Genomic DNA, 25,396 nt, shown 5'->3' on the forward strand with positions numbered 1-25,396 from the left:
AGTATTCACCATTAATCAATTGCTTATTAAAGTAACAAAGACTTGATTTAGAGTTATTTGGGCACTAGGGGAACATATAAAGGTTAGGGTTAGGGTTACTAATAAGCAATAATTCTGAGGTTATTGCGGGAAGACTCTTAGTTAATGGCTTTCTGGTTGTATAACAAGGCCATGAATAAGGCATTAACAAGTACTTAATAATGACTAATTAAGAGCCAATATGTTACCAATTTGCATGTTAATAAGCAACTAATTAACAGTGAATATGTGTTCCCCATACTGAAGTGTTACCTAATAAACATATTGTTTAATTTATACTCCTCTGATACTGTCAATTAAAATGAGTTGTTATGTTGGTGCAACTTTTGCAATGGGTTTACATTGTGTGCAAAGGTGTACCTAATGTGGCAGATTACACTGCAACAAATATGGAAAACTATTTTTATACAGCAGTCACTTTTCAATAGAGACAAAAAAAATGTATACTCCTCCAGACAATTAAATCCAGCTGAATACTTGAAAAAGTAGTGCGGCTGCGTGAGGAGGTCATTAATAACTGCTTTACTAATCCGATTGTGCTCTGTCTCACTGGGAGAAAAAGGAGCAAAGCTGCCCTGTGTAATTGCACAGAACCTCATTCATTGAAATTACAACTTTAAGCAATGGACACAATCACACTACACAGTGACAAAGGCCTGAAAAGGACATATAACACATTTTGTAGCTACAAAGGGTAATGCTGCCATTTAGGACTGGCCAAACGTTTTAGGCTGCTTAACTGGGCCAGAACAATATCAGTAAATACAGCTGCTGAACTATTTCTATCAAGCACATTGTTTGGCTTCCAAATGTAATCAGTGAGGTAATATTAAATGTTGGATGTGGTCCTTTTCTTTATTATCGTTTTACATAATGGTGGCAATTAAGCGGACGTGCTGTTTTTATGAGGGAGGTCTGTAATTTTTTCCACTTCAGTAACGATACCAATATTGAAGCCTTGCGTATTGGCTAATCCGATGTATCGGTATAAATAATGCATACGTCTATTACTTATTTTGTACTAAGGGTCTGTGCAGGTTTATACAAGTCAAATGTAGGACTTTTTAAGGCTATAGGACCATTATCAATAATATAAGACCCATTTCACATCCATACTGGCAAAATTGTTTTCCTTCATTTACAGTACAGTGAGAGAAATACACGCAAAACATAATGTGGGGGAGCACTTGGACACATTTTGTGCATTAAAGCTGTTAAAACCAATCTATTATAGGTTGATATGATATATGCTAGATCCACTCGACATCCATTGCACCGGTCGCTAGGGGGGTTCCCACATCTGCGGTCCCCTCCAAGGTTTCTCATTGTCATCCCATTGGGTTGAGTTTTTTCTTGCCCGGATGTAGGATCTGAGCCGAGGATGTCATTGTGGCTTATGCAGCCCTTTGAGACACTCGTGATTTAGGGCTATATAAGTCAACTTTGATTGATTGATTGAACTTTGATATACTGTATCATAAGCCGATAAGCTTCGTATTTTAGACGCCCCCCCCCCACTGTCCCCGTTTGCCCTTAAACTTCCTCTCAAACCGTGCATGTTTGTAAGGAAGCTCAACATGGACAAACTACAAACATTCAATCTTGTTAGTCAGTGAAAAGCATGCGCTCAACAAACAAAATATAACCTCTCACTCACTATGGCTCTGAAATGGTAACTAAAAGAGTCAGGGTGGGGCTGAGGGCTCTATATAGGTGAACACACCTGCCTTGACTGATTAGGCCTAATTTGGGCCGAACCATGGTTCTCAAAAGCTGGGTGTTACAGAAGGAATTTGGACATTTAAAAGTTATGTTATCCAAGCCTGAATACACTGTATACAAAAATGAGTGATCTACAAATGCAAAAGTACTATGTGATCGTTATTTATGGTGTATTTTACAAAAGAACGGTAATCTTAATTCCCCCTGTCAAATTGGTCTAAGCTGGTGGGAGGGGCTATGGGCTATTTAAGTCGGAAAATGCAATTTTTCTGACAGTCTGCTGTCTGTCACTGCCAGAGGAGGTTCTCTGTCCTGAGCAGGAGCTCAGGTCTCCATACATCAAACATCTACCGAGATTTTGGGTGCTTTGTTTCCTCTTGTTGTTCACCTCTTGACACTTTGGGTTGTAAATAAATGTTTGTAAACTGTTACCAACTGCGTGCCTTGCAATCCTTGGTTTGAAAGTCTGGTTTGCAGAGGTTACATTACCTTCACCCGAGGCGGGGTGTGACATATGGTAGCAGTGGTGGGATGGCAAACCGCAGAGTTTACAACAAACCTGGCAGAGGGTGGGCCAGAACTGGTTTGAGATCCCAAGTGTCTGAGGTGGCAATGACAGAGGAGACTGATGAAATGGCTGGTTGAGGGGCCACGGCAATGAGACTGGACCATGCGACTGTGGCTGAGGAGCGTGAAGTTGGGTGGAACACCGAGGAGTCTGAAGAAGACGTCAAAGGTTTTGAGAACTCTGGGACAAGGCGTAAGCAGCATAGGAAGGGGTCTGGGAAGGCTAGGTGGTCTGCTGAGCCACAGAGGCCTGAAAGAGTGCTAGGAAAACCTACCCTTGTTAACATGTTCCAAGACTTTTTGATTGGACAGCAACCTAGGGAAGCTGTCCTGGTCCGTGAACTCCAGGAGTTAAAAACTGTCTGTACAAGGCCTAGCCTAGATCACTCACTCACTAACCAAAATGCTAACCGTACTCCTGATGATAGTCGTTGTGAGCAGTCGCCCAAACCCAAACCCAGAACTCGCCCACGTCCAACTCCTAATCCTCAAGCGTCGCCGTCCAGAGATTCCTTGCCTGACCATCGTCTCCGACAAGGCCCAAAGATACTCCCTTTCCAGCAGAGTGAGGACATTGAAAACGTTCTTGTCCGCTTCAAGCGCATCGCTCGCACCTAGGGCTGGCCTCAGTCTGACTGGGCCTGCCGACTTGTTCCACTCTTGACCGGCAAAGCCCTGGATGCCTACTCTGCGATGGAGGAAGATGCTTCCAACGTCTACGCTGACCTTAAAGAAGCCCTCCTTGCTAAGTTTGATATCTCTCCTGAGACTTATAGGCTCCAGTTCCGGTCAACCTACATTCCTATTGGTGAATCTCCCAAGGATGTCAAATGTCTCTACAGAAGATGGATCAAGTCAGAGCAGCATTCCAAAGATGACATCGCAGAGCTTTTCATTCTGGAGCAAATGATTCGCATGCTGCCCAATGAGATGAAGACTTGGGTCAATGAACACAAGCCAGAAGATGGACTTACTGCTGCTAACTTGCAGGCCATTACTTGAATGCTTGTAAAAGACACCGAATGCCAAGGCAGCAGAACAACCGTGTAGCAGCCCAAGGTGCAGCCGACCTGTCACACCAGAGAGGTGTGCAGAAAGGAGGTGGTTACAGCACCTCAGGGGACAACAGAGTGTTCCCGAACAAGAGTCCAGTGAAGGATCTCATCTGCTACCACTGTCAACAGCCAGGGCATCGAGCCTCAGTCTGTCCCTTGAAAGGTCCCAAGCTGTCCAGCTTCTGTCATGTTCCCCATCCATCTGTCCCAGCTTCAGTCATGGCACCTGCTTTTGCACCCAATCCTGAACCTGAGGCCAAACCTGACACTGAGCTTATCAAGATGCCATCTTGTGTTAATGGCCGTCCAGTGCAAGCACTGTTGGACACAGGCAGCTCCATGACACTGCTGAACCATTCTTTTGTGTCACTTGGTAATCTTGACTATCAGCATGCCACAGCCATTCAATGTGTCCATGGTGACCAAAGAAGATATCCCGTGGCTGATGTGACCATCGTCATCAATGACCAGGCTTTCTTGCTCTGTGTGGGCGTTCTTGACCACATGCCCCATGACATGATCTTGGGCAGAGACTTGCCTATTCTGCATGATCTTGTTCATCAGGCACACAAGCAGAAAGCAAAGTCCAGTTCTATGCCAGCCATTCAAGAGGCTTATCCAGTACTCACCTGTGCCCAAACAGCCAAGCTAGGGCTGGAGCCTTTTCCTGACTTGGACTCTTCTCTATGCCAGGGTGGTCAGAAGGGCCCCCCGAAAAGCAAGTGCCAGCGCCGCCTGGAGAAGATCCAAGGTACTCCACTGTTGGGTGATGTGTCAAGCTTGAAACCTGATGGAGAGTGGCAGGTACCTGAAGACATCTGAAGCTACAGAGAGCTGACGTCTCACTGGCTCCCCTGCTGGCTAAGATCAAATATGCTAGTCCTGTGTGTAGCAGATCAGCCAGAGAATCGCTTGCTGGTCCCTACCTGCTGTAGGCCCCTTGTACTCCATCTTGCTCATTCCATACCTTGGGCTGGTCATCTTGGACAAGACGAGACTCTCGCTCGAGTCAAAGCTCGCTTCTTTTGGCCTTTAATGGTCAAAGATGTTATTGAATACTGTCAAACATGTCTGCAGTGCCAGAAGACTTCCCCGAGACGACCTGAGAAAGCCACACTACTCCCTCTTCCTCTCATTGATGTTCCTTTCCGGAGGATCGGAATGGATATCGTTGGACCCCTGGAGAAAAGCAGTGGAGGCCATGAATACATCCTTGTACTCTGTGACTATGCCACCAGGTTTCCTGAGGCCTTCCCACTAAGGAGTATCAAGACTCCCAAAGTCATCGCTGCACTTGTACAGTTCTTCTCACGAGTAGGAATTCCAGATGAAATAATCACAGATCAAGGAACCAACTTAATCTCAAAGCTCATGACGCAGCTTCACAAACAACTTGGAATTACTGGCATTCGCACCACCCGTATCATCCACAAACCGACGGGCTGGTGGAACGCTTCAACCAAAGCCAGAAGTTCCTGCTGAGAAAGTTTGTAGATGACACTGGTCGAGACTGGGAGAAATGGCTTCCCTTCTTGCTCTTTGCCTATCGAGAGCATACTTGCCAACCCTCCCTATTTTCCCGGGAGACTCCCGAAATCTCCCGGGGCAACCATTCTCCTGAATTTCTCCCGATTTCCACCCGGACAACAATATTGGGGGTGTGCCTTAAAGGCACTGCATTTAACGTCCTCTACAACCTGTCGTCACGTCCGCTTTTCCTCCATACAAACAGTCACATAATACATGCGGCTTATACACACACATAAGTGAATGCAACGCATACTTGATCAACAGCCATACAGGTCACACTAAGGGTGGACGTATAAACAACTTTAACACTGTTACAAATATGTGCCACACTGTGAACCCACACCAAACAAGAATGAGAAACACATTTCGGGAGAACATCCGCACCGTAACACAACATAAACACAACAGAACAAATACCCAGAACACCTTGCAGCACTAACTCTTCCGGGACGCTATAATATACACCCCCACTACCACCAACCCGCCCACCTCAACCCCACCACCCCCCATCTCCCGAATTCGTAGGTCTCAAGGTTGGCAAGTATGATCGAGAGGTACCCCAAGCCTCTACCAGGTTTTCGCCTTTTGAGCTTCTTTATGGGTTCCCTGTTCAAGGTCCCTTGCACCTCTTGAAGAAATCATGGGAATCCAAACCACCTGCACCACAAGGGGTTCTTTCTTATGTGCTGCAGATACGAGACCGGCTAGAGCAATACAGAGCAAAGGCAAGGAAAAATCTTGGAAAGGCCCAGATGAAACAAGACCTGGTATGACCAGAAAGCACGTCAGAGGGTGCCACAGCCAGGTTAAAGGGTAATGCTCTTGCTTCCAACCTCAAGCCATAAACTGCTGGTCCAATGGCAAGGTCCTTACTCCGTGGTCAGACAAGCTGGTCCAGTCACCTATGAGATCTCACTTCCGGATAAAGGAAAGGCATCCCAAGTGTACCACATCAACCTTCTGAAGGAATGGAAGGAGAGGAAATCCTCTGTGGAAGGAAACAATCAGAATCAGAATAGTTTTTAATGCCATTGCTTGAGAACGGGTTCACAAACTAGGAATTTTTCTTGGTGCAATCGTGCAACATAAAACACATAACACAGATTTGGTAATAAAAAGAGCTGAAACTGAGCTATCAGATCTTGTTATTGTTCATGTGCCTGATGGCCGAGGGGAAAAAACTGTTCAGGTGGCGGGAGGTGGGGGTCTGGATGGACCGTAGTCTCCTGCCTGAGGGGAGAAGAGAGAATAGTTTGTGTCCAGTGTGAGAAGAGTCAGCTGTGATCCGACCCACGCGCCTCCTGGTCCTGGAAGAGAACAGGTCCTGGAGGGATGGGAGCTTGCAGCCAATCATCTTCTCAGCAGCACGTACGATGTTCTGCAGTCGATGCTTATCCTGGACTGTGGCGCCGGGGAACCACACGGTGATGGAGGAGGTGAGGATGGACTTGATGATGGCTGAGTAAAACTGCACCAGCATCTCGGTCGGCACCTTAAGTTTCCTCATCTGCCGCAGGAAGTACATCCTCTGCTGGGCCTTCTTGATGAGGGAGCTGATGGTCGGCTCCCACTTGAGGTCCTGGGTGATGGTGGTGCCCAAGAAACGGAAGAAGTCCACAATGGAGACGGGGGTGGGAGAGTCAATCAGGGTGAGGGGGGATGGTGTGGCTGTGACTTTCCTGAAGTCCATGATCATCTCCACTGTTTTCTGGGCGTTCAGCTCCGGGTTGTTGAGGCTGCACCAGGACGCCAGCCGGTCCACCTCTCTCCTGTAGGCGGTCTCATCGCCATCCGAGATGAGCCCAATGAGGGTAGTGTCATCCGCAAACTTGAGCAGCTTTACGGACTGGTGACTGGAGGTGCAGCAGTTTGTATACAGGGAGAAGAGCCAGGGGGAAAGTACACAGTCCTGAGGAGTACCAGTGTTCGTGGTTCAACTGTCCGAGACAATCTTCCCAGCCGCATGTGCTGTCTTCGGTCTGTCAGGAAGTCATTGATCCAACTGCAGAGGGAGTCGGGCACGCTGAGCTGGTAGAGCTTGTCTCGTAGCAGTCCAGGGAGGATGGTGTTGAAGGCAGAGCTGAAGTCCACAAACAGGATCCTAGCGTAGGTTCCTGGGGAGTCCAGATGCTCCATGATGAAGTGGAAGGAAAAGGATGTCCAAGCCAGTCAAGTACCTACTCAAAGCAAGGAGTTGCATGTGGAAAAGGTGACACTGGCACAGGAAGTGGAAATGGAGGATGATGTGGAGGAGACAGATCTGTCCATGCTCACTACACCACAGAAACCTGAGGTAAGTCACTTGTCTGCACAATCTGCCCTTAAACTCTTGCAAGTGTGTGAAAAATTCCCAGTATTGTTTAGTGCAATGCCAGGAAGAACTCCACTAATTGAACATGTCATTCACTTAAAAAAACAATACCTATCCGTCAGCGCCCATACAGAGTGCCTGAGCGGATGGTGTAGCCCCTCAACCATGAAATCCAAACCATGCTGGATCTAGGAGTGATTGAACCCTCAAACAGTGAGTGGTGTAACCCCTTTGTCCTCGTCCCTAAGACGACACAATACGACTATGTAATGACCTACGCAAAGTGAATGCAGTTTCTAAAGTTGACGCTTATCCTATGCCACGTATTGATGAACTACTTGAGAAGCTGGGCAAAGCTGTGTTCATCACCACCCTTGACCTGTGTAAGGCATATTGGCAAATGCCTTTAGAGAAGGAGTCAAGGGAGTACACTGCCTTCCGTGGCCCAAAGGGTCTCTATCATTACACGGTTATGCCGTTCGGACTCCACGGAGCCCCCGCAACATTTCAGCGGCTAATGGATTGCGCTCTGCAGGGGTGTGGCCAGTTCTCTGCTGCCTATCTCGATGATGTGGTGGTTTTCAGCACTTCCTGGGAAGACCGCCTCCCTCACCTGCGTCAAGTCCTGCTCCGGATCCGTTCTACCGGGCTCACTCTTAACACCCAGAAATGTGAGTGGGCCAAAACTGAGGTGTGCTACCTAGGTTACCATCTTGGCAACGGGCAGATACGTCCTCAGGTGGATAAGGTGAAGGCTATCAAAGACAGTCCTAGACCCCGGACAAAGAAGCAGGTACAGTCATTCTTGGGGCTTTCCGGGTGGTACTCTACCATCACAGCTCCTCTTGTCGAGCTGACAACCAAAGCATCCTCTAATCCTGTCAAATGGACAGAAACATGTAAAATCACCTTCACGAAGGTCAAAGCTATTCTATGCTCTTCCCCGGTCTTACAAAGTCCTGACTTCAACCAGCGATTCCTTGTTCAAGTTGATGCCTCCGTGTGGGCCTTGGAGCCGTCCTAGCCCAAGGAAAGGGAGGCGAGGAACAACCGCTTCTCTATCTGAGCCGTAAACTGCATCCCAGAGAAACTAGGTACTCTGCCATCAAGTGGGCGTTGGACAGCCTACGTTATAACCTTCTCGGACGGACTTTGATCTGGAAACGGACCACCGGGCATTGAGCTGGATCAACTCCATGAGGGATAAGAACTCCCGTGTCACCAGATGGTACTTGGCGTTACAGCCATATTGCTTCAACGTTACACATCGAGCTGGCAAAACTAACTTGCTAGCTGATTACCTGTCTCGTCTCCCTGGACGTGCTGTCGCTGGAGAGGAGGGAGGTGATGTGACAGTTTGACTCCCGCCCCACTGTCACCGTTTGCCCTTAAACTTCCTCTCAAACCATGCACATTTGTAAGGAAGCTCAACATGGACAAACTACAAACATTCAATCTTGTTAGTCAGTGAAAAGCATGCGCTCAACAAACAAAATATAACCTCTCACTCAGCATGGCTCTGAACTGGTGGCTAAAAGAGTCAGGGTGGGGCTGAGGGCTGTATATAGGTCAGGGGTCGGCAACCCAAAATGTTGAAAGAGCCATATTGGACCAAAAATACAAAAACAAACCTGTCTGGAGCCGCAAAAAATAAAAAGCCATATTACATACAGATAGTGTGTCATGACATATAAATTGAATTAAGAGGACTTAAAGGAAACTAAATTAGCTCAGATATACCTACAAATGAGGCATAATGTTGCAATATGCACATATAGCTAGCCTAAATAGCATGTTAGCATCGATTAGCTTGCAGTGACCAAATATGTCTGATTAGCACTCCACACAAGTCAATAATATCAAGAAAACTCACCTTTGTGCATTCATGCACATCCTATAAAGTTGGAGAAAGTTATACATGTAAACAAACTACGGTGAGTTCAAGGACCGCCAAAATTAGTAGGACAAAACGGCGCTCAGCAAATATTAGAATCAGTGAATCATGTTTAATATAAACAGTGTGCTTTATAACAATTAGGGAGGTTTGTGTCATGATTGTCCTCCTACTGAAACCATATTAAAACAAAAAATATATTTTTCCCCTAATCTTTTTTCATTTTTCATACATTTTTGAAAAAGCTCCAGAGAGCCACTAGGGCGGCGCTAAAGAGCCGCATGCGGCTCTAGAGCCGCGGGTTGCCGACCCCTGATATAGGTGAACACACCTGCCTTGACTGATTAGGCCTAATTTGGTCCAAACCATGGTTCTCAAAAGCTGGGTGTTACAGAAGGACACTGGACATTTAAAAGTTATGTTATCCAAGTCTGAATACACTGTATACAAAAATGACTGATCTACAAATGCAAAAGTACTATGTGAATACTTTTAGACATGTGATGGTTATTTATGATGTATTTTACAAAAGAACGGTATTCTTAATTCCCCCTGTCAAATTGGTCCCAGCTAGTGGGAGGGGCTATGGGCTATTTAAGTTGGAAAATGTCATTTTTCTGACAGTCTGCTGTCTGTCACTGCCATAGGAGATTCTCTGTCCTGAGCACCCAAAACCTCTCCTGAGATTTTGGGTGCTTTGTTTCCTCTTGTTGTTGTCCACCTCTTGACACTGGGTTGTAAATAAATGTTTGTAAACTGTTACCAACTGCGTGCCTTACCATCCTTGGTTTGAAAATCTGGTTTGCAAAGGTTACATTACCTTCACCCGAGGCGGGGTGTGACACGGTGGTCCAAAAATGGCCCCTGGGCAACATTTTGGACGCCCTGGTTTACATTGTTCCTTTTAAGGAAAGTGAAAGTGCAACACAAAGCTTTTAAAGAGTATAAATGATTATTGTATGTTTTGTAAGCTAAAGTCCCGTGTTACTTGAACTGTAGCATTTTTAGTTCCAGCTTGTTGTCATGTTCGCATCTCTACAGAAAAATTACGGCACACTGCTGTCATCTGATGCACTCGTCGTTGTCTGCTTATATTTTCCACTGGGAGGTGAAATGTTCACAAACAGATGCAAAGGCCCTGAAGGCACTAAAACCAGCAGGCAAGGCAGCTAATGGTGGTCCAGAATCACCTCTGCACAACATTGATCCAGTGTGATTGTCTGCAGTGTTGTCATTTCACTATGACTAAATCTCATGCCAGATTCCGAACAATTTTGTCTGCCTTTAGGGCACTTGAAAAGCGTGCAGTGTAAGAAATCAGTACGCAAAATAAGTACACAACAATTCCAATCAGAACAAGTGTCCATACAGGTAATTCCAACACAAATGCATGTATTGCATTTTTAGCACCTTCCCTAAACGTTTTGCTCCGAGCCCCAAGAATATACAACAATTCTTCTTAAAAAAAGAGGAGAAATATAATCTTAGAGAGAAATGTAATTTAAAACATTTGTACGCACGTACAACACTTAAGACCTTCAGTATATCAGTATGTGGAATTAAATTATGGAATAGATTAAGCAAAACAATCAAACAATGTACTAATATGATCCACTTCAAGAAACTCTTCAAACTTAAAGTGTTTACAAAGTACAAAGAAGAAGAACCATGATAAACATTCTGAATTTATTTAATTCATCCATTCTTTAACTCTCAAAATAATTTTACTTATCTCATCATATGAAATGTAACTTACTTCACCAATTATTATTTATTTATTTATTTTTATTGTGATTACTTATGGAGTATATTGTGGATAAATTGAGAACAGGAAGTGAACAAAAGTTTTAGCAACTGTTATGTAAAAGAAAAGGGGTAGGATTAGATAAGCTCTGCTTCTTCCTACTCCTTTTCGAACGTATTGAAAAGAGAAACTGGAAATTGTGATGTATCATGTTGTATGCTTGCATGTTCGAAATAAACTCAAACTCAAACTCAACTCAACATATGCAACAAGTATTAATACTTACTGCTAGCACCCAGCTGTTGTGATCACGTGGGCTCGGCCCACTGGCTGTGGTTGCTGCTGGACAGAATTGCTGGAGCAGAGCCTGGAATAGAATGTTTATATCGGATGCTAAATCTGACTTTTTTGATGCATGATATATTCCGATTAGGGATGGATACCTTTTACATTTGAACAGATACGGTACTAATCCTGGTACCTGGAATTTGTTACTTAAAGTACCAATTTTTGTTAATATTGTGTGTCTAGTTGTTTAATAATAAAATTTCTGAGACTCATTTTTCAAGTATTAAACTTGGAATGTAGTCTTGCGTTATGTCGGTTGCAAGGCCGCCATAATGCACAGGCTAAAGCCCAGGGGCCCCACCCATTTTAGGGCCCCATATTGATAGCGGAATGCAATGATTGGGGTTTATAGCTGTCAATCACAGCAGTAACAATATCATCCATTTTTAAAGTAATGTTGTTAATATTTTAATTCAGTAATGTTGTTAATATTTTAATTAACAACATTACTTTAAAAATGGATGATATTGTTACTGCGTTGCAGTTAAATTGGTGAGTAAAATAAAACCATTTTTAACTTTTTTGTAACGTTCTATTGCTGAAGCAGTGTGTCTGACTCCTCCTAGCTTGCAATCGTGTCGGACAAGGAAAAGGGTGGCTGGTTTATAACAATTGTGGCTTGTTCAAACACTATAAATAAATAAATAAATGGGTTATACTTGTATAACGCATTTCTACCTTCAAGGTACTCAAAGCACTTTGACATTATGTCCACATTCACACATTGATGGCGGGAGCTGCCATGCAAGGCGCTAACCAGCAGCAATCAGGAGCAAGGGTGAAGTGTCTTGCCCAAGGACACAACGGACGTGACTAGGATGGTAGAAGGTGGGGATTGAACCCCAGTAATCAGCAACCCTCCGATTGCTGGCACGGCCACTCTACCAACTTCACCGCACTGCAAACAGCAACTTTACACAATGAAGAAAAAGGGGGCATATGAGAACAGTTCTCACAAGCAAAAATTGGCCAGCTGCGGGGAGAAGAGGGTCCATGATGGCACAAACCCCTTCCTAACTTCCACCCACAGTTGATCAACCAAAATACGTTTTAGATTTAGTACATTTTAGATTGTGCTGCTTCAGATGCAAATACAAAAAAGTAAGAAACACTCCCTACATTTTATTTAACTTAATTAATTTTATGTAAAGCAAATGGAACCAAAATGTATTTGATAATGACTTTATCAAAACTTAAGTATAAGTACTCAAAAACTACATATACACAAACACTTAAAAACTTTTGATCTGGTTTTTTTTAACAGATAAAAAGATACACTGTTAAAAAATGTACTATTTTGCATTATTTACTGATATTGTTTTTAGACCTAGTATTTTATCCATTGACTAAGCCTTTATTTTTTTTAAATATCGGTTTGTATTAGAGCACATCAAGATTTATTAAATGAAAAGTGTGTGACAATCGGTTAATTTTATTTGTCATTCCTGGTGGACAGTGTTCTGTTGCTCTGTTCTGTGGTCCATCTTTTTTTTTTTCCTCTGAGAAAAGACCAATCATTCTGAGAGACACTAAGAGAGTAGAGCATGTAGGTTCAATGTGCACAATTTAATAACTTAGTTGCTCAGATAGTAATGTGTTCATCTACGTTTAGATTGGGGTATGTCGTTTTTAAATGGGAAAAGACGTTGGAGGCATTTTTCCACCAAAAGTTGAGGAACTTTAAGGTCCTGGAACCTTTAGTTCTCGGAACTATATATTCCTTTAAAATGTGTGGTTTGTGTTTCTACCAAATTTCCCAGTTCAGAGTAAGTTATACAAATGAGGCTGATGACGTATGGATGAGTGGTACAGTATATTTCTGCACTGAAACCATGTAAATAAACAGACAATATTAGGTCATATTTCTTCTACTAATGTATAAGTAAATGAAATACAAAGCAATAATATACAAAACAGTATCATTCAAAAACAAAATGTGTCATATTTTATCTAAAAAGTCAGCCGGGCTTTTATCCACAGCGTCCAAGAGTCAGAGAGTCGTTCCCTCTGTAAATGACGAGTTAATGAGGGTCAGGTGATACCTCATGGGCCATTCCAGATGTAAATAATATATAAATAATGTCAGTGTTTATCTCACATAACGGTAGGTCGTGAGTTCAAACCCCGAGTCATACCAAAGATTAAAGATTAAAGTACCAATGATTGTCACACACACACTAGATGTGGTGAAATTTGTCCTCTGCATTTGTCCCATCCGCTTGGGGAGCAGTGGGCAGCAGCGGCGCCGCGCCCAGGAAGCATTTTGGTGATTTAACCCCCAACTCCAACCCTTTGTTGCTGAGTGCCAAGCAGGGAGGTTATGGGTCCCATTTTTATAGTCTTTGGTATGACTCGGCTGGGATTTGAACTCCAACCTACCGATCTCAGGGCGGACACTCTAGCCTAGTGACTATAAAAATGGGACCCATTACTTCCCTGCTTGACACTTAGCATCAAGGGTTGGAAATGGGGGTTAAATCACCACAAATTATCCCCGGGCGTGGCCACCACTGCTGCTCACTGCTCCCCTCACCTCCCAGTGGGTGATCATGGGTGATGGGTCAAATGCAGAGGATAATTTTACCGCACCTAGTGTGTGTGTGACAATCATTGGTACTTTATAAACACATCAGATTTAGCGTTAGCCTGTTAGCATTGGTGTTTGGTTCACTCGGGTTGAGACTAATCACTACACAAATGGTGTGCCACTGACTACTTTCACAGCATGTAACAAAGTAAATAGTGAGCAATTGATGTGATTTACCTTTGTTTCACTCGTCCTTAATTTGACATTTCAATTCAAACTACAAGGTCGAAGTCCATGTGAGCAGCTCGCCTCGCCGCTTGGAAGTCCGGCTACTGTATCTTCCTCTGTAAATAAGTCTGTCCACTTCTTTTAGCTTTGCATTTTGAAGTCAAGTTTGTAAAAAATAATAAACAGTATGAAACTGCAAACTAGATTAAAGACAGGGACTTGGATGTTTTCCGTGTAGGGGTCTAAGGAGGGCTTGACTGATTTGTATGTGTGTGTGTGTGTGTGTGTGTGTGTGTGTGTGTGTGTGTGTGTGTGTGTGTGTGTGTGTGTGTGTGTTGGAGGACAGGGGGGGTGCATGGACACTTGGAAAAAACGAAATATTTGAGAATTCATGGAAACAGTGTTTGAGAAGAACCTTCCTAGAGGCAGTTTGGCTGAGTCCGCTCTGAGTGCTGCTTGAGTAATGTTTTTCCTCATCAAGCGTTTGAGCAGTGTTTAGTCTGCCTCCGGATGTGATGGCACAAGTTTGATATTACGTGAATCAATACCAGGTAGTATGTTGAAGAGGTTCATTTAGCCTACTAATGTGTATTTATAAATGGTTGATTTATATAGGCTAGTAAGGTAAAGTTTTGTACCTGAAAAGTTTCGGCTATCTTGCTTCTGCAGCCTTCATCAGAGGTGTCACGTGACGTTAGCGTGACGTCATCTGTGACGTGTTATATGGATTGTTCCATCCCTAGATGGAACAATCCTTCAGCCTTCAACTCTGATGAAGGCTGCAGAAGCAAGATAGCCGAAACTTGTCAGGTACAAAACTTTACCTTACTAGCCTCAGGCATGTGATTTGACCACAATGAAAAAGACTGAAAACATTTCTGGGGGTCTGGGGGACGAAGGCCCCCAGCCAGGTCCAGAAGCTTCTGGTTTTTCACCAATTTAACATGCTAAAATTAACAAAGACAGCACCATTTGAAGAAAATATTTTAGTGTTTAAAGACATGAAAACATCATTAATAGAACATACATAACCCAATTATAGTAATGAATCACTGTATATGGTTCAGTCCCAACAGTATTTAGTCACTAATATTTACATCTTGTGTTCATTTCACATCCACAGGTGTCACATTGATCAGTGATATTATCTACAGTTTATTTACAGTATTACCACATTACTTCAGTTCACTTCACACATTAGCTTTCTCGGAGAGCCCAGCCCTAACATGAGCCTTCCTTGCAAATTTCTGAGCAGCCTGCATTTTCCTTTTGGTCTCTGCTTTTGTAGCTTCTTTTTTGGATTTTTGGATAAATATAACAAAATACCAAATGTAAACATTTCATTCTTTTCGCCAAAATAGGATATACATTTATGAAAATAATTAAACATGTTTAGTATTGTTTACTCATATTTGAAAATAGGAAATAATAATAATGTGAGGACACTGACATATTGCATGAAACAAGTGTGAAAATATTTACCTTCAAGATTGTTACACCACTGACAATATTTTCAAGAGACTACATAAGAACTTAATATTACAAAATAGTATTATATCCAAATTTATTTCAAATAAATTGTTAACTGGATTGAACTTGAATACACCTCACGGTGATGCTTGGACACGCCATCAGTGATAAACCCGGGGTCATAGGGTGTTTCGGGTCTTTAATCATCAGACACCCTCGCCCGGGCGACCCAGCCGGGGGTGATCAGACCCCGGCCTGTGTCCAAGTAGCGCACCACGGATCCCCCCTACGGATCCACAGCCACCGGGAGGCCTTTTCTGCGGCCTCTAGGATGTTCTTGGTGGCTTTTCTCGACTGCAGTCCTCTAATGCCAAGGATTCTGAACACACGCTGTAGTGAGTGACCAGCAAAACCTCTGCACCCAATCTCGACTGGTTCACAGCGGGCTCTCCAGCCGTTACTCCGACACTCTACAGTGAGCTCTGCGTATTTGGCCCTCTTTCGCTCATTTGCTTCGTCAATTCGCTCCTCCCAGGGGACAGTCAGCTCCAGTAGCACCACTTGCTTGGTTGACTTCGATGTTAACACCATGTCTCGGCGGAGTGACGTGGAAGCGATATTGGCCGGGAACTTGAGTTGCCTTCCCAGGTCAACATGGAGCTGCCAGTGACGAGCGGTGGCCAGGAGCCCTCCTGAGAAGTTGGGCTGGCGGCTTGCCTTCTGTCCTGCTCTGATGAAGGTGATTGACTGCTTCGGGGCGGCCTGGGACTTGCTGTTTTGTATCGCTGCGCAGATAGAATCCGCCAGGGCTTTTAAAACTTGGTCGTGGCGCCAGCGATACCGCCCCTCCCCTAGTGCCTTTGGGCAACAGCTCAGGATGTGCTCCAAGGTGCCCCTCCTCTGGCACAGTTTGCACTCCGGAGTGTCTGCTAAGCCCCAGATGTGCAGGTTGGCGGGGCATGGGAGGACTTCGTACACAGACTGTATGAGGAATTTTGTGCGCAGAGGTTCAGCTCTCCAGAGCTCTGCCCAGGTGAGTTTTCGAGGTTCTGCATGCTCCCACCTTGTCCACGCCCCTTGTTTGGACATGCTGACCATCCGGCAGCAACGTTCTTCCTCCACCTCTGCACGGATCTCCTCTTGGACCAGTTGGCGCTTCTCCTTGCCACGGGCCCGGTCCCAACGTGGCTTTGGAAAGCTGCCGAGGCCTGCCCTTCCCCTTGCCACAGTACCCAACAAGGTCAATAATGGGATTTTTTGAATTTCTGTAATTTCATAATATATTTTCACGTGGCTTTTTATTTTTAGAAAAACCCATTTATATTTCGCAAAGCAATAACTGTCATGATCCGTGGGCCGGATCATGTTTTTGTGTTTTCTGTTAGTTTTGGACTCCTTTTGTTATTGCTTGTGCACCTATGAGTTTGTTTCGTCACCATGGTTACTTATTATTTTCACCTGCCACATGTGTTCCCGACGCGCACCTGTTTGCCATCACTGACACTATTTAAACCTGCCTTTTTGTTCACTCGTCCTGTTCTCTCTGTTTGCGGTAAGCAACAGTCACGTTTTTTGTATTTCATGTTCCAGACTCTTGTGCTAAGTGTTAGCCTTAGCTTCCCGTGCGTTCGGCACGCTTTTCTTTTGTTTGTTTTCTGTCTTGTTTTATTGTATGATTTATAATTAATAAATCATCTCCTACCTTTACGTTTTCGTCCGGAGTGGTCCGTGTTGCATTGGAGGAACGATCCCGCACAAATATGCGACCCCCACGTGACAATAATTGGTTAATATTTAAAACAAACATGCGTATTTCGCAAGCAAATATTTTTTAGCTTACCTCATTGTTAACAACCCTGTCTGAAACTGAAGTGGGTTGTGGGTGGATCTTTCCTCTCCATGTCACTTTCGGTTGACATCCAAAAGTACCAGCTAGTGAAAAGTTAGTTTTCCTTGCTTCAAGTTGTTTCATATGTTTTTGGCGTTTCGCATGTACTTCCAAAGCCTTGAAACCTTGTGATCCATAGTCAATATTATCATGACACCACGTGCACAAAACCTTTCCGGGACGATCGATTTTCCGAATAAAATCACCGAACAAAGTCGTAACTTCCTTCTTCCCAACAGTATCATTGATTTCCCTTTCCATCCAGTCCCATCGAAACTTATTTTTGACATGTTTATCAAATTATTTTACTCGTAAAGCGTCCTTTCTCTCGAGAACCGACATTGTTTACATATGGAAAATGGCGGTATGATGACGTTATTAACGTCATCATTCATAACAGATGTCCTGATTGGTCACAAGGAACATATCGACCAATCAACTACGGCGTAATATAAACTATGTCTCGAATCTTGGTTTAGGGTCGGAAAAAAAACCGGAAAAACGGAAGATAATTTTTTTTTTTCCCGAGATTAAAAAAGACGGAATTCCGACTTTAGACGGAAAAATCACATGCCTGTAGCCTATATAAATCAACCATTTATAAATACGAGGTAGTACCGGCGGAATTTGATCGGTGCCTTTAAATATAAAGAATTAAGTGCCCAAATCCCAAATTCCTAATAATTAGTTTTTACTGTTGAGTGCATCTTTGTCTAAATGTATTGCCTGATAATAATGTCTTTTCACAAGTGTTTGTGCCTATCGTAGACCTACTACAGTGTGTGCATCAGTGTGCGCACATTAAAGGCCTACTGAAATGATTTTTTTGTTTTTAAACGGGGATAGCAGATCCATTCTATGTGTCATACTTGATCATTTCGCGATATTGCCATATTTTTGCTGAAAGGATTTAGTAGAGAACAACGACGATAAAGTTCGCAACTTTTGGTCTCTGATAAAAAAAAGCCTTGCCCCTACCGGAAGTAGCGTGACGTAGTCAGTTGTTCGCTTCCTCATATTTTCCTATTGTTTTCAACGCAGCTAGAGCGATTCGTACCGAGAAAGCGACGATTACCCCATTAATTTGAGCGAGGATGAAAGATTTGTGGATGAGGAACATTAGAGTGACGGACTAGAATGCAGTGCAAAACATATATTTTTTCGCTCTGACCGTAACTTAGGTACAAGCTGGCTCATTGGATTCCACACTCTCCCCTTTTTCTATTGTGGATCACAGATTTGTATTTTAAACCACCTCGGATACTATATCCTCTTGAAAATGAGAGTCGAGAACGCGAAATGGACATTCACAGTGACTTTTATCTCCACGACAATACATCGGCGAAGCTCTTTAGCTGCTGAGCTAACGTGATAGCATCTGGCTCAAATGCAGATAGAAACAAAAGAAATAAACCACTGACTGGAAGGATAGACAGAAGATCAACAATACTATTAAACCATGTACATGTAACTACACGGTTAATAATTTTCAGCCTGGCAAAGCTTAATGCTGTTGCTAACGACGCTGAAGCTAACTTAGCAACTTAGCAACCGGACCTCACAGAGCTATGATAAAACATTAGCGCTCCACCTATGCCAGCCAGCCCTCATCTGCTCACCAACATCCGTGCTCACCTGCGTTCCAGCGATCGACGGCGCGACGAAGGACTTCACCCGATCACAGATGCGGTTGGCGGCTAGCGTTGGCTAGCGCGTCTGCTATCCAAGTAAGTCCTCCTTGTTGTGTTGCTACAGCCAGCCGCTAATACACCGATCCTACCTACAACTTTCTTCTTTGCAGTCTCCATTGTTCATTAAACAAATTGCAAAAGATTCACCAACACAGATGTCCAGAATACTGTGGAATTTTGAGATGAAAACCGAGCTTTTTGTATTGGCTTCAATGGGCTACCGATACTCCTGTTTCCCTGGCTACGTCACACGCATACGTCATCATCCAAAGGCGTTTTCAACCGGAAGTTTAGCGGGAAATTTAAAATTGCACTTTATAAGTTAACCCGGCCGTATTGGCATGTGTTGCAATGTTAAGATTTCATCATGGGTATATCAACTTTCAGACTGCGTGGTCGGTAGTAGTGGGTTTCAGTAGGCCTTTAAGAAAAGGAGGCACAATTGGACTTCAATAAAAACAAGAACAGATGGATTTTCCGTGGCAGCTACATTTGTCTTCCTGAAATTGTTTCATTGTACTGCATGATGCCAATATCACAACAGGATCCTCGTAACTGCTGTTTGATTCGAAGGCAGAGAAAGCTGATGAAATTCAATTGATATGTTTTGTCAGTTACTCTGATTGAGGCTTTATTGATTTTGCCAATATTGATTTGTGTTTGGAGTCCCAGCTGATTGTTTTTGGGTTTATAGGGCAGAGTCCCCAAATTAATCAGTGCAATTGAGCTGTAATAAAATGACATAGGTCACAGCATGATTGGCAGACCGGCATGGTCTGTTGACATGTGGATGTGGTTTTCTTTGCATTCCTGGGAGCCTAACTCAAGCACACAGACACAGACTGTGCACAGTTTGCCTTGTCGCAAAAGCCAACGATCTGTGCAAATACAATACTGAATGTCTCAGTGGGAGAATATGTTGCAGCCATTGGCTAATGTGCCTCTTGCATTTGAATACGTTAGAGTGTGCTGTAATCACTGCATCGTGGTTTTTAATGAAACTGTCCAGATTGTCACGTTCATTGCCAGATTTAACTTGTTGCAAGAGCAGATTGTGTGATATACATAGATGGGGACTGCATAACAGTTTCTTACAAGTATAGTAAGAAAGTATTCAGTATATTTTTAATTGTATATTATTAAAATGAAAATATAAGTACGGTCAAATGATAATTTTCAAAATGATTAATTATATGTTATACTTGCATTTATTAATTTAAAATACCTTAAAAAAGACACCGATATTTGGACACAAATGCAATTTTATTGTTAGTCACCCAGGAATATTTTTTAAAATATCTCACTTGAACGCAACACATTCAAAATTAACTGTTTAATATGTGTATATACATGATTAATGCAATATTTTTTGTGATTAAACACATGAGTTAACTTGTTATTTTTGACAGCCCTAAAATATATATTTAGAAAATTAAAGACAATTAAAGCTGAATGCTTTAGGGCAGTGTTTTTCAACCACTGTGCCGCAGCACACTAGTGTGCCGTGAGATACAGTCTGGTGTGCCGTGTGAGATTATCTAATTTCACCTATTTGGGTTAAAAATATGTTTTGCAAACCAGTAATTACAGTCTGCAAATGATGTGTTATTGTTGGGTGTTGGTGCTGTCTAGAGCTCGGCAGAGTAACCGTGTAATACTCTTCCATATCAGTAGGTGGCAGCAGGTTGCTCATTGCTTTGTAGATGTCGGAAACAGCTGGAGGCAGTGTGCAGGTAAAAAGGTGTCTAATGCTTAAACCAAAAATAAACAAAAGGTGAGTGCACCTAAGAAGAGGCATTGAAGCTTAGGGAAGGTTATGCATAACGAAACTAAAACTGAACTGGCTACAAAGTAAACAAAATCAGAATGCTGGACGACAGCAAAGACTTACTGTGGAGCAAAGACGGTGTCCACAATGTACATCCGACCGAACATGACATGACAATCAACAATGTCCACACAAAGAAGGATAAAAACAACTGGAATATTTTTGATTGCTAAAACTAAGTAGATGCGAGAAATATCGCTCAAAAGAAGACATGAAACTGCTACAGGAAAATACCAAAAAAAGAGAAAAAGCCACCAAAATAGGAGCGCAAGACAAGAACTAAAACACTACACAAAGGAAAACAGCAAAAAAGTCAAAATAAGTCAGGGCATGATGTGACAGGTCATGACAGTACACCTACTTTGAGACAAGAGCTATGGTGATGCATGGTTGGTTATGGTTTAAAGCAGTGACGTGCGGTGAGATTCATGGCTGGTGAGGCACTGACTTTATCACAGTCAGATTTACAAACATATGAACCCTAAAGAGTATCTTATTCACCATTTGATTGGCAACAGTTAACGGGTTATGTTTAAAAGCCCATACCAGCATTCTTCCCTGCTTGGCACTAAGCACCAAGGGTTGGAATTAGGGGTTAAATCACCAAAAATGATTCCCGGGCGCGGCGCCACTGCTGCCCACTGCTCCCCATCCCAAGGGGATGGGTCAAATGCAGAGGACAAATTTCACCACACCTAGTGTGTGTGACAATCATTGGTACTTTAACTTTACACATACAAACTGTAGCACACAAAAAAGCACATTTAATAAAAAAAAAACTTATTATGGTCTTACCTTTACTTATAAATAAAGTCCTTGCGCTGCTCCTTTTGAACAAAAGCATCGATAACTTGTTTATAGAAGTCTTCCTTATCTTCCTTCAGTTTTAAAAGTCTCTCTGTCTCGATGGAGATGATCCTTTAATTATTACCTCCTGCTTCGATTGAAAGTCCAGTTTAGAAAACTGTTTTATTTTAGATATGTAATCCTCCATGTTAAAAGTTCAGGCGAGAGGAAAAAAATAAACGATCGCTGCTAACTGTTGCTGCTTGTTGTCACTTTTCCTGCAGCCGAGTAGTCGCAAGAATGACATCTGGGATCACTACCGCCCTCTACCACCAGGAGGCGGGATTACTGCGAGCCTCACCCAGTGCGTCTTTTGCAGCCATTTTATGATTGCTCAGCACAAGAAATACGTTACACACATACTGTTGTTGACAAAATACACTGTACATTATATACCTCACCTAACTAAACTATGGACATTTATAATATAATTCTTATAGCAGTACGGTCTCACTGCACAGCAGGCCAGCAGTTAGCCGAGTCATTGCGCAATTCATGGCGAGGCTCAACTGGCTGGACTCACCGCAAGTCTCTTCTCAGTATTTGAACGGCAAATGTGAAAATTCAGCGATTTTGTATAAAAGTAATCTAAAACTGGTGAAGTTAAATGGAAAATAACTTTATAGTATAATCACTGGATACATATAACAATTTCATAATTTTTTTTTCTTTTTACATTTTTTTTCTTTCCATGATGGCACGTGAGGCCCCGCCTCACCTGCCTCCCCTGACTGCACGTCACTGGTTTAAAGTCATACCCAACAATTGCGACACCGACTTTTTACTGTCAACTGAGTTTAGTTTTTTAATGATTTATGCTGGTGATGTGCCTCTGGATTTTTTCAACGCAAAAAATGTGCCTTGACTCAAAAAAGGTTGAAAAACACTGCTTTAGGGAACAATGTACTGCACAGACTGTTAAATAGTACCGCACAGTTTGTGGATGAGTTGAAAATTTAGATTTAAGATGATTTTGTGTTTTTTAAAATTGGTATTTCTTTGCTGAAAGTGACACATGAAAGTGGAATTATAAGATATTATTTATTTTAAATGCGGTTTTACATTATTTTTGGTATCTCTAAGGTTGTTAGAAATATGAACAGTTTAAAAAAAAATAAATAGGACTTCAATGAGTTAGTATTATTATATTCAGTGTCTTTGTATGCGAGGACACCAACAAGTGGCTCCAAATGACTTTCCTGCAATTTTTTTTCCCTCCGGTCACTCTTACACACACGCATACACTTACACACACTCTTACTTATGCATGCACGCACGCACACACACACATGATTTAGAAAGATACAGCCAAGACAGAGACACACTGGGAAAAAGTCGCCCAAAGGTTGTGCAAGTTAGCAAATAACAGAAGATATTTTATATTTTTTTTAGATATGTCATTTGATTTCACGAAAACAACGACAACAACATATTGTGTTGTGTACTGCATTACAATTCTGTAGTCAAATGTTTTCATTTAAAGCCAATAATCAGTATACGGTCCTGCAAAATGTATGATCATTACTTCTGAAAAGGATTGTGGAGCACTGGTTCCTCTCTCTCTTCTTACTTCTATGTTTATTTTATCAAAGAAGATTTCTGCAGGTGCAGTGGCCATGTGATTAAGCACAGTTATGCCTTCGCTGGGAATCAAACCCCTTGTCACGCTTGACTGAGCTGCATCTCAGTATAGCTCCTTTTAAACACCCACCTTCACAGCATGCAACACGGACTATTCTTTTAAACTGAGCCACACAAATTGACGGCATCATTTAACAACAGCAATAACAACAACAAAAATACTTATTTTGAAAAGTCCCACGCTGATTAAACTCAATTAGATTCTAGTGTCTGAGATCTTCAGCAGATGTGTGTGTGTGCTGCTTCTCACCCCTTGCCTGGAGTTATTTTAGGAGCGATATGTGATGAGTGTGCTTCTGCCTTTCTGCACTCAAACATAAGTCTCCATCTGTGGAGAAACAAGAGTGTGCTTTAATTAAAACACATTTCTAGACATCGCCCGGCATACTTTGCTCATGTCATAAAAGTGGTCATATAAAACATTAATGCAATTTAATATGTAAGTGTTCTATCTTCCAGGATAACGTGGACCTGGGCGACCTGATGTTTTCTCTGTGTTACCTACCAACTGCAGGGAGGCTGACCATCACAATGATAAAAGCTCGCAACCTGAAGGCCATGGATATCACAGGGGCATCTGGTAATTAAAAGTACATTTCTGTTTACCGACTACGCGGCTCTGATTAGTGTTTGACATTTTCTCCTTCCTTTCCAACCCTTGTAGATCCATACGTCAAAGTTTCTCTCATGTGTGACGGTCGCAGGTTGAAGAAAAGGAAGACCTCTACAAAGCGGAACACTTTGAATCCGGTCTATAACGAAGCCATTGTTTTTGATGTCCAACCAGAGACCATAGAGCAGATCAGCCTGTTGGTTGCAGTCATGGATTATGACCGGTTCGAAAGCTCTGTCCTAACTCTGTCACACCCAACTGTTAATCATCTATCAGTCCCTCCAGGAGTTCGTGGGCTTTCAATTTCTGATTTCGCAGCTGCATTTTCAAAAACATGCATCAGAAGTTGCAATGTTTTGAGGCTTATTTTTTTCAATAACATTACATCTCATGGAGATTTTCTGAATTTGTAATTAGTATTTCAAGTGTTTTAATAACACTGACCCCAAAAAGCACATGTTTCCAACAAATGTGACAAAATATGCTATATTTGCATCTTTAACAGTTTTCCAGTCCCCCAAGATCTTGCAGGCCTTTTTTGAAATGCCTGAAATTTCAGAAGTTCTTCTTAAAAATTGCAATGGAAAGTTTTTTTTAGGTGTTTGTTGCAACAAAATTGCAGCATAAAGAGAAAGTTGCAATACATTTCTGTGATTTTCACTCCGATTTTAAAAAGGAAATTTTGCTAAGGAAAAAGTAATTAATAAACACATTTAGAGAAAAGCACCTGACCAACATGGCACGCAAAAATGTTCGAAATATGGTTTATTCAGCCACATTAAAGTACACATGTACTGCTGCAAGTAAAATATTAAAATGACTCAGCCTTCACATGAGGTAAAAAAAACTTTCTGGTAAATACATTTATACTAGGGCAGCACATGGCTCACAATAAGAAGGTCCTGGGTTTGATCCCCAGGCTCTGAGTCTTTCTGTGTGGAGTTTACATGTTCTCCCCGTGACTGCGTGGGTTCCCTCCAGGCACTCCGGCTTCCTCACAACTCCTAAATTGGCCCTAGTGTGTGAATGTGAGTGTGAATGTTGTTTGTCTATCTGTGTTGTCCCTGCAATGAGGTGGCCACTTGTGCAGCTGGGATAGGCTCCAGCACCCCACAACAAGCAGACAAGCGGTAGAAAATGGATGGTTGCATTTATACTAAAGATGAGTAAACCATACAAATAACATTAAAGGACATTTCTAAAAAAATTACACTTTGTATTGTTGGGATGTTACTAATGTCACATCCGGTTCACGTCCCGCCTAATGAATATTGGTGGTGGTCAAGCTAGCTCTGTTCTCAATGGGTACAGGTGCCATTTAGCCATTTAGTGTTTTTTTCGTACGAATTGTTTAAATCGCAAAAAGGATAAATGTTTCTTCAGACTTCCTCGGGAGGTTATCAAAAAGGGCGGAAGAGTGCAAGATTTGTGGAAACAGCGATGAATAAAATCAT

At 42.6% G+C, this 25,396-nt stretch overlaps 1 protein-coding gene across 1 annotated transcript in view; it reads left to right on the forward strand.

Annotated features, from left to right (window-relative positions):
- The window catches only part of syt9a (synaptotagmin IXa), a 111,014-nt gene that overhangs the window by 72,053 nt on the left and 13,565 nt on the right, over positions 1 to 25,396 (forward strand). Inside the window, exons 4-5 of the mRNA XM_062026782.1 lie at positions 23,789 to 23,909; positions 23,994 to 24,165. Of these exons, the coding sequence (XP_061882766.1) occupies positions 23,789 to 23,909; positions 23,994 to 24,165 (293 nt within the window). The remainder of the gene's footprint in view (positions 1 to 23,788; positions 23,910 to 23,993; positions 24,166 to 25,396) is intronic.

This window comes from Entelurus aequoreus, linkage group LG02 (assembly GCF_033978785.1).
Source record: "Entelurus aequoreus isolate RoL-2023_Sb linkage group LG02, RoL_Eaeq_v1.1, whole genome shotgun sequence".
Classification (NCBI taxonomy): Eukaryota; Metazoa; Chordata; class Actinopteri; order Syngnathiformes; family Syngnathidae; genus Entelurus; species Entelurus aequoreus.